We start from the raw sequence: 10,749 nt of genomic DNA on the forward strand, positions 1-10,749 counted from the left end.
CTCTCTGTCTCTCTCTGTCTCTCCCTGTCTCTCTGTCTCTCTCTCTCTCTCTCTCTCTCTCTCTCTCTCTCTGTAATCCTAGGGACTGAATTCACAGTCTCATGCATAGTAGGCAAGCCACTCTACCACTGTGCTACATCTCCAGCCCTTTTCATTTTATTTTCAGACAGGGTTTCACTAAGTTTCCCAGTCTTGCCTAGAACTTGTGATCCTCTTGACTAAGTCTCCCAAGTAGCTGAGATTATAGACATGTGTCTTTTCAAAGAAGTCTTTTTAGAAACCTCCACCTTTCCCATCAGATAGATGTTAGATATTCGTAGCATGATGTATCTTTTCCCCTTTATTGTACCTACCACAGGTTGACAGCGTATATTCATTTCTAATTATTTCTTTAATATTTATCTGTTCCAGGAGGGCAGGGCACAGACCATGTATTTTTCTTGCCAAAGGTCTTAGCATCTGACCTAGCACCTGGTAACAAAACAGCTCCCACTAGAGGTCAAAAGCCATTGACCCCATGTTTGTTTTTTGTTTTTTTTTGTACTGGGGATTGAACTCGGGTCCTTATGCTTGCAAGGCAGGTCACCAAACCACTAAGCTAAATCTTAGGCCCTACCCAGTGTATTTTTATGGGGGCCTTTACCCCTGCCAGCTTCTGTCCACAGGGTTAGTGAGTCCAATACTCAGGGTTACTGTCCTAAGAAGCACTTTTAATTTATAGGAAACATTCTGCCCCCCAGGGGTCTCTTTCTCCACATAATCAGAGCTGGAAGGGCTCGAACTTGAAGTATACTTATGGGCCTCGGTCTTGCAGCTAGCTCACTGTTACTCTGGCATTGCAAGGCCTCTGCATCACCTGGGAGGCTGTTAGAAATTCAAACCTCTTGAATTTCTCAGACTTTCTCTGACTTCCAGACTTTCTCACCTGATACCAGTTGAATTTGAATCTACATTTTACAGAATCTCTAGGTGATCTTTATATACATTAATTACTGAGAGTGATATTGTACATGATATTTTTAATCTAAGCAACTTGAAAAACAATGAAAACACAAAGGCCTTCTAAATGGCCTTTTTCACATTCTCACCATACTTACAGAAGGACTTAGAACTTCAGAGTTTCTTTGCTTTTATTATGAATATAAAACATAAATACAAATCAATATTCATTTACACATTTACAGTTTACAATTTCTTTCATCTTTTTAAAAAAAATTAAACAGTTCTGCATGGCTCTAATGGTGGCCCTTTCCACTGCCCTGCACACACACTCCTGACATTCTTTTACCTTGGTACCCTGTGCAACTTGGTCAAAAGAAAATCAAAACCAGGCCCAGCAATGAAATGGCTGTCTTTACTGCCTTTTCCTAGTATTGCTTTCAGTCTTTTGTCTTCTTTCTTGTCACTACATGTCTTCCATTGTTCATTCAAATGTTAAAATTCCAAAGAATATATGGCTGTAATCGTCATCTTTGTCCTTTCAAAATACCTTGAAATCTCTCGTGTGAGTGAGAACACATAAGTAGGCACTCAGAGAATTGACCATTCACATGTTTTAGAGCTATCTATAGGAAGGTGCTGAATGTGTTAACAGATAAATTATGTTTTGCTCACCAAATGGATGCTCGTGAAAGTCTGAATATGTGTCACAGGAATAAATTAAAAAGAGGCGGTTTCACTAAAGGAAATTTAAACACCTATAACCCTGTGCTTTCTTGATACATCATTAGGTACATCTTCATAACAGGTTGATAAGAGAAGCTGGGTTTTCAGGCTGCTCATTCTTCTTTTGGGCCATCCCTTCAACACGCCAGTGAGCAGCTAACAAATGAAAGCTTCCCCTAGAATGTAGCAATGCGAGAGGTTTTGTAAGAGTTCTCCTTAAGGCTGTCAAATATTGCTTTGGTTCCATTCTGCCAGTGGAGCACCAGATCCATGGGGGTCTTCCCAGCCTATTCAAAAGAGAGGAAGAAATTTGACTTGCAGGTGGGAGGTACCTGTCGGTTCACATTTGGTTGGTGTGTATGCTAATGAGGTATATGTTATCAAGGTGTTTTATGATTTCCACTGGGATTGATCTTAGTTTGTATTCAAACAAACCCTTCACTGTTTCTCACAAAGACCGTTTTGATATTTTAGATTGTCCTGATGTGGGACTACTCCAGGATTGGTAAAATTCCTGGTCCCTAGATACTAAGTGGTAAGACCTTCACATCATTTTGAAAGTCAAAATATATGTATAGTATCCTCAAGAATGGGCTCTGGGAGATAGTAATATCTCTTTTGGCCCTATCAATTTGGGAAAAGAGTTCTTGAATTGATAAGGACTGGGGATAAATCAGCACTGTGGCTATTTTGGTGCTATGACTACTTCTAAGAGTAAATTTTTCACTTCTCAGGAATGACACTGGACATTTACAAGAAATTTACTTTGCTTGGAGTTTATGGAAATGTCATGTGTGAATAAATAATTGTTGAGGCAAAATTTTGTTTCCCTTATGCATATGTCTCAAAATATTTGTAAATGTTAAAACCATGTCCCTTCTCAATTCTTGTCTTTAGATATGAGAAATTTTAAACATTTCTACCTCTATTCATTCAGAACTATCTCTTTAGACCAGATACTACAAAGTGGCAATTTTAAGATACTAATCAGTCTACATATCTTTTATGTTGGCACCTAAATTAGATAAGATGCATTTTAAGAAAAAATTCTTCTTCTGTCTTTGAAATAGAGTTTCACTATGTAGCCCACACTGGCCTTGAACTTACAATCATTCAGCTTCAGCCTCCTGAGTGCTGGGATTACAAGTATGTACCATTACATCCAGCTAAGAAAATGTTTTTTAAAGATTAGATATTATTGGGCCAGGGTTTTAGCTTAGTGGTTCTGCTGCCTGTCTTGCAAAAGCAATGTCCTAAATTCAATCCCCCTTACAAAAAAAAGAAAAAAGATTAGATATTATTTTATTTAATTGACAACAACTGGCCATCAAGAGAGTTCTCAACTGGATGTGCGACCTCCATGGAAAAAAATCAAAATTGGCAGCCTATTACTTATGATTCTATGGACCAACAATGGATTCGGCAGGGAAAAGGCACCACTAGGAAAGATCATGTGCAGGGACCCTGTAGCCACTTGTTTAAATCATTTAGAGGTGCTCTACCTGGTTTCTATAGGCATTAGAATTAGTGGTTCTATAACCTCTATTTGGGGACTTCACTGCTGTGTGACTTTCTTGAAGAACACTCATTAGTAGATGTACTGAGTTTTAGACAATGACAAAATATCATATATTGTTTCAAATCCCCCTCAAGATAGTATCCACTAGCTTACTGGAGAGAGAACACCAATCCATTGAGTCAATGGCATTAATAGCTCCCAGTCCCTCCTGCTGAGTGCTAACTGATAACTCAGAAGTGTGAGCCCTACTTGTATATGTTGGGCTAGTCTTCTACAAAATCCTTGAATTCTTCTCTACTGAAATTTATCTCCTGACTTTTGGAATATTTACACAGTCTCCCCAGATCTGTATGCGATTTATCTCTGCTGGTGAGTTCTCGCTGCATGAAAAAAAGAATCGTCATATTTTCTTAACCTTTAGTGATTTTTCTGAATCTGCTCTTTTTCTGATATCCTAAATGATTAAGCAAGATCTAATCACAGGCTTTGGCATAAAGGGGACCCTACTGGGTTTTTTGTTTTTTTGGTTTTGGTTTTTTGAGACAGGGTCTCACTATGTAGTTGAGACTGACCTGGAGCTCACTATGTAGCACAGGCTGGTCTCAAACTCACAGTGATCCTCCTGCCTCAGCCTCCCGAGTGCTGGGATTACAGGCATGCACCACCACACCAGGCAAGGGGACCCTACTGTTAACATTAACTCTTTACCATCCCAAACAAGTCCATTTATCACCTTTTTTTTTTTTTTTGTCAACAAACCAGATTTCTTGGATTTTTTTCTCTTTTATGATAAAATATATTTTTTTCTCAGTCTCACAGTGACACAAATATGGGAAAGAAATTGTTTGCATTCATAAGATAACATTTTTCTTTGTTGTAAAGAGATTCCCCCAAATCTTTAAATTATTTCTCTTGTATATTATACTCATTCCCCCGATGAAATTTTTAAAAATTATATTAGGTAATATTTTTCTGGGAACTGGGACTGTGGGGAAAAGTTGTTCGCATTCCCTACTTACAGATGAAATTAAATTATTATGTACTTATACATAGATTTTCAATACCTTAATATAGGAAATTATTTTGAGACATTTGTGGATAAACCAAAGTGAAGGATGGAAAAAGTTATCCGGAAAATACAGGCAAAAGCATGGCTACCTCTAGAAGAAAGTGGTAGCATATCATGTGGTTATAAGGAGAAAAGGACTAGTCTGAACTACTCAGCTTCATTATCAGCTCGTTTGCATTCCTTTGCTCATGAGCCACTGTGGAATTTTAGGCCACTCAAGGAATGGTGGGTGTATCAACACCTAATTACCCCATGCTCAGGGCAGCCAGAAATGACCAAGGGAGATCAGACTTCTGCAACACAGATGTCTGGGAAGGTGAGCCACTTTGACAATCTTCTATTTTCCGGACCGAATTTTAAAAGAATTGTTAGGTGCTATATTAGTATGGAAGTCATAGCAGTAGTGATGGCCTCCTGTATCTCTGAATCTGTGACCTGAGTCTTTGCCAAGACTGACATGTTATGGACAGGGGCATTTAAGCCATCAGAAGATTCCCACAATATTACCATTGTGAGAATATTTTTAAGTATTTAAAAAATTCTGGAAATTATAAAACCCATAAGTGGGACCCCTTGTCTCAAGCACTTACACAGTTCTTGATGTTGAGGTCGGCGCCATACATAATCAGGAGTCTGACCATCTTGTAACGATTCAGTCTCACGGCATCATGCAGAGGGGTATCTCCTTCCTAGAGAGGCAAAGTAAACAGGTTAGCGGGAGTCTCCAACTAGGAAGTGGGTCTTCGAGGGTACCCAGGCTTGCCCGAGTGCTCACACATTCTGTGGGCTACTCACTCTGTCTTTGGAGTTGAGATCTGCCTCGCAGGCGATAAGGTGCTCCGCACACTCATAGCGGCCGGTCCGCACAGCCACATGAAGCGCTGTACTGAGCAGCTGGAAAATCGGAAAAAAAACTGCTGTTTGGCTGGGTGTGAGCACAAAAGTTGGCCTAGACCCCAAGGCAGATTCTTGGGGGGACATGACTAGGATTCCCACATGAAATGGGCTTCCAGAGAGCTCAGTGGAGAAGTAGAGTTAGGAAGTGGAGAGGAAGGAGGCAGAGGGAAGGAAGGTACCAGGCAGGAAAATACCTTATCTCGGGCACTGATTTTTGCACCTTTGTTCAGCAACAGTTTCAAGACATCCAGGCTTCCTCCACGGCATGCCCAGTGGATGGCTGTGGATTCAAGCTATACAGAAAGGAAAAGGGACACAGAAGTAAAGGGGAATCTGTTCAAGGGATTCATACGTGGTTTCTAAGGCCCAGGAGAATGCAGGTTGGTGAGGCTTTCATAGTAGCACTGAGCAATCTTCATCAGATGGCCAATTCTAACTATCGTATTTGAAGGTCCTTACCACATTTTAGTAAACCATGAATATATGTGTACACAGTATATTTATGTGCATATGTGTATATTATTGGAAAGCTTGAAATAAACATAATAAAAAATTTAAAAGAATAAAAATACTATTCATTGAGAATTTCCTCATACCAACATAGTGCTATAACTTCTAAATATCTTGATCTTTACAGCAAACTATGGAGTGGTGTTGTTTTGCACGTTTTGCCCACAGACACATAGTAAGTGGCAAAATAGATATGCAAACCCACTTTTAACCACTTTTCCCAAATATACTCAGAAGTTCTAAACACATGCATTTAAACATTCTGGCAGGCCGGGGATTTAGCTTAGCGGCGCCGCCTGCCTTGCAGCTCAAGGACCCAAGTTCGATCCCTGGTGCCAGAAAAACAATGAAACAAACATTCTGGCAAAATAAAAGCAATTCCTTTCAAAATACTCTTAATCGGGGTCTAATACTTCATGTGGCACTCCTGTTGCTCTCTGCCTATTTCTTCTTGCTGATTCTCCAGTGGCGATTACACTACAGCGGCTTTGGTGCTTCAGTTATCTTCCCCGCAGTCTCTCTGCATTGCACTGACTCGTACAGGATTCATTCTTCTATTTAGTGTACCTCATCCTGGCCTTCCAAGTCCCACACTCATGGTTTTTGGTGCCTCCCCATGCAATCTTTATTATCTGTTCCTCTTTTTTTTTTTTAGTGTGTTTGGGGTTCAGTTTTGGCCAAATCCTTTGGAATTTTTGTTGTTATTGTTATTCCTTTTCCATTTTGCTATAAAGTCAGATTGAGCTCCGTTTAAATAAATGAAGCATTTTCCCAGCTCAATCTTCAGTTCATAAACTCAACTATATACTGGTCTTTGTAGAAATCAACAGTTGTTGAATTATTAAGGTCTGAATAGCAGCTGTTTTCTTTAGATGCAATTCATTTAGTATGCAGTCTAGCTCCAAATCTCATCAACAGAAATTGGCATCTAACATATAAAATGTGCTGCTAAAATTTGTAGCCATTGTTGGCAGCCAAGGGGCCAAGAGCAGGCTGCTGTGTATAATGGAAGGCAGGGGTGTTGAAAGGCAAGTGTTTACTATATTACTTCTGAATAATGCTACTGACTTCATAATGACTTAACTCTTTGATGAGGTTATTAAATTCTGTCCCATAGCTTTCATTTCTTTCTCTTCTCTGGAACTCTTTCTTTTTCAGTATGCATGAGAAATACTTCCCACATGTCCCATCTCCGAACTTTCCTTTGAATGAAGAAATGAGCTTTTGCCTAGTTCTCTCAGGTCAATTTCAATCCAATCAGCCTGTTGTTTCATTGTAGGATTTCTAGAGCTTCATATAGTCTATTTATTTTGGCTCATCTCTAAGAAAAGAAGTATATTTACCATATCACGGAATTCTATCTGGGCTCCAGCTTCTATTAACTTCTCCACAATTGCCAAATGTCCTTCCAAACATGCTCTGTGAAGGGCTGTCCGTTTATACTGTCAGAGATTTTCAAAAAAGATAGCAATGCATATATAAATGTGAATAATCCTTTAAAAGGTATGAAACTGAGGAGTCTTATGACCTAATAGAAAGTGAAGTGCTTCTTTGTGAAGTAGCAGTGTCAAAGTTAACTGGGATTGCAGAATTAGAATAATTATCTTACAACTGTGCTTTGAGCTTCCTGTCTTAAACATTTGCAAGTGCTCAAAGGAATGTCGATTTAAAACTTCAAAACTACATAAATACTGACATTTTTCTTTCTTGTATTTTGTACCACCCTTGTTCACAAAATATTTGCCATACACATTCAGTGTTCTTCCATCTAGAAGAGATGCTTAGTTGCTGTTAAAAAAAAAAAAAACTAATTTATTTTTAAGAGAATGTGAGACTCATTTTTGGTGTGCTGACCTATTTCAGTTAAAAGGGGCAAGCATGCAAAAAGATTAGTAACTTTTATCAATTTGGCTTCATATGAATGAGTTAGAGTATTAGAACAGAAATAACTTGGAACATTATTTCACTCCAAGACCTATGTTTGCAGAAGAGGAAACCAGGGCTAACAGAATGCAAATGAGCTGTTGAAAAAATCAAATAATAAGGTAGTGATAAAGCTAGAATTTGACCTCTAGTCTTTAGATTCCCTGTCTGCTGCTGACATGTTTGGCTCCAAAGATGATGACAAAATTATATTTATCCAAAAGTAGATTTTAGCCTTGACTTATTAAAATTCTATCCCAAGAATCTAAGAAGTTAAGACAAAGGGAAAATACAGAATTATATGTGTACAAAAAACAGTGTAACCCATCACACTAGTTGACAATTTTGAGGTTGTTAGGGGGTCACTGCACTCTCTTGTTATGCTTCTGGTATTTGTAGCAACAGCTGGGGAAGCTGTTTTAGGTATAAAGACTTTGCCACCTTAATCACAAGGTGGCAGCACAGCATAGGAAACACTGAATGAACGAGCTGGACTTTGTATGAGCCTTACCTCATCACAGACATCTGGATTGTTCTTGTCGGACAAGAATTTTTCGACTACTAGTAGTTTATTCTCCAGAGCAGCCTTCAGAAACTGAGGCACATCCACAGGTTCGGTCTAAAGCCCCAAAATAGTATGAGAATTACTATAAGCTTTCCAACATTCAGTCCAACCCTGGATCAATAATTGTTTCCCTGTAGCACAACACTTGAAAGATGAATAGTCCTTACAATAATTTGGGGTTCTGGTTCCTTTAGAACTGGAACTTTCGTTTTTTTGTATTTTTTCCTTTTCTTCAGTTGAATGATCATTTCAAGGTCTTCTAAGTTTTCAAGTTTTGATCTTTGTTGTATTTTTTTCTTTTTGAGCTAAAAAAGAAATTCAGATTTCAAAAATATAGTGAGTTCTACTGATGATTTTGGTGGTGTGTAAATAAAATCTGCAAGATCCAAGGTAAGTATGTGAATAGTGTGGGCAAAATTTTTTTTTAATTTTAAATAAACCTTTAATTTCAATTTAGTGGTTTTGTATTCAGGTATTTGGAGATCTAATTTTCAACTAAGTGCCTTCATATTTATTTCCTTTGCTTATAGAACCAGTCTTTGATTAATTGGAGAGGCCATCTAGTCTGTTAAGTTATGATTTTGAAAATAATGTTATAAGCAAGTCCCATATTTTTGTAGAATTTTTATCATGCTCAAAAATTAAATTCTCTAACTGAAAAGAATCTAATAATATGTATTGAGTTCTGAAATATCAATGCCATTCTCTTTCAGGCAGCCCACTAATTAGGGCCTCAGAAACGGATTGTCCGGGGAGCACAGCGAAGTAGCACATATTTTATCTGTGTTAGAAAGTAATGAAACTTCATTTGGCAACACAGAATATGTCAGTACCAATAACCAACATAGTCTAACAATGATCCATGGAATGAAAACCCTGTTATTAAGGAAGACATCTTTGGCTTGGCATTAAGCAGACAGTGCAAGGCATTGGCTGTTCGCTAGACATAATTATTTTTTCAAGTTTATCTTCCAATCAAAACTTGGTCATAGCACATTAAACCATTGGTTAAGAAACCAGAGGCCTTGTCTAAGAATTATTCCCCTAAACCCTGTTCTAGATACATTGCCTCTGGCTTTTTATGGGTTAGAATGTGGTAAAGACACATTTCTGGAATGTTTTTGTTTAATTGTTTTCTCTTTTCTTTCCTTCGCTGTCACATCCACCACCACTCAGCCCCCATCGCCCATCAGTAGATTCCAAAGAAGGTTCTTACCTCTGCCTCTCGCTGTTTCTCACTTATCCACTGTTGCTCTGCCAGGTTCACATGGTGGCCCGGAAGAGTCTTCAGATCCTCTTGCTTCTCCAAAGTAACAGCAGCTTCATATTCTCCATCTCTGAAACCCTCAGGAAGGAATCCCCTTGCCTCCCCACTGCTGTTCTTCCCCGTGACCTACAGGTGAAGATGGAAGGGTCAGAAGCAACAGTACCTGTCCTGGGATCTTTCTCCATGGAGGATGCTACAGGCTGCCCTCAGGCTGGGGCACATAGCTACAAATATTCCAGGGTTCTCTTCAGGTGCTTGATCTACTCGCGGTTGAATCAAGGCTAACGTAAGGCTGATACACTGAAATTGACTTTTAATCCACATGATCATATTTCTCCCAGGAAATTTACAAACCTTACTCTGCTTACTTAAAATTCCTTCATTTTAAGCAATTTTGATAACTCTTGGCCTGAATTGTAAAATTTCCAGCCATATATTCTTGTACTAAAACATTATCTACCCTAAGGCATTTTCATAACTACATTTGATTCTCCACTGCTGTAACAAAACCCAAGGAGAAGATAATAAGTAGGAAATATGAACAGAAATCATTACTGGCAGGTCCATTTTTTTCCCAATTGCACTATTTTTTCATCACATAAACCAATTTTTTTCCATATATGACATTTTGCCTGAAAGAAGAGTGCATTTCAACTTACAAGTAAAAACCAACACAAACTAGTTTTCATTGTGGAAAAATAATGTGTCTTACGTACCAGGTCCTCTACTTTCAGCACCATCATGTTGGCAGCTGTGATTCTGTGTGTGTGTTTTTCCTATGGAATGAAGCCCTGGAGTCAGCCCTGCTGTGCTTCTCTACCCTGGCCAGTTTATATAGTTCAGCCTGGGTGAGATAATCTTCCAACCTGGGAACCCAAGTAACACCCCTTCCCCCACCACTGGTCAACACAGAGGCAGGTGAATTTTCATTCCAGACTCAGTGTCTGGGAAGCCCAAGAGGGAGCAGATGACAAGCTTGCCCTACTGAATATGTGAATCAGGAAGAAATGTGAGAGGCCCATTCCTTTGGCAGTGACCACACCGCTCAGAAATGTGAGTCATCCTATTTATCGAGAAGCCAGGGGACAGCTGCCTGTTGACATTGCACCACATCACTGCTCTTTTTCCTTCTTTGTCAGCCTGCATATGACTGGCCTATCAAGAAAATGCGAATGCCCTGCATATCACACCCCGGTAATATCTTTCTGATAACTGGACTTATCAACACGTCACTTGGGGGAAGTGTTGCTTCAGGACATCCTATTCTCATGAGTAAACAGCCTGAGCTGAAAGGATCTGGGTCCCGATGGCACTTGTCTATATCTGTTTGGAAT

General features: G+C 39.1%; 1 protein-coding gene across 1 annotated transcript; it reads right to left on the reverse strand.

Moving 5' to 3' along the window:
* Positions 1–1,370: 1,370 nt before the first annotated feature.
* On the reverse strand, positions 1,371–10,316 carry Ankrd1 (ankyrin repeat domain 1). Its single transcript, XM_010632113.3, has 9 exons — positions 10,132–10,316; positions 9,365–9,541; positions 8,316–8,453; positions 8,095–8,202; positions 7,004–7,102; positions 5,345–5,443; positions 5,049–5,147; positions 4,844–4,942; positions 1,371–1,952 (listed from the first exon to the last, which is right to left on the reverse strand). The coding sequence occupies exons 1-9, from the start codon at positions 10,156–10,158 to the stop codon at positions 1,842–1,844; spliced, it is 957 nt and encodes a 318-aa protein (XP_010630415.1). The 5' UTR covers positions 10,159–10,316; the 3' UTR covers positions 1,371–1,841.
* Positions 10,317–10,749: the final 433 nt, after the last annotated feature.

The sequence above is a fragment of the Fukomys damarensis genome, unplaced genomic scaffold (assembly GCF_012274545.1).
Source record: "Fukomys damarensis isolate Sample0158 unplaced genomic scaffold, DMR_v1.0_HiC HiC_scaffold_20, whole genome shotgun sequence".
Lineage (NCBI taxonomy): Eukaryota > Metazoa > Chordata > Mammalia > Rodentia > Bathyergidae > Fukomys > Fukomys damarensis.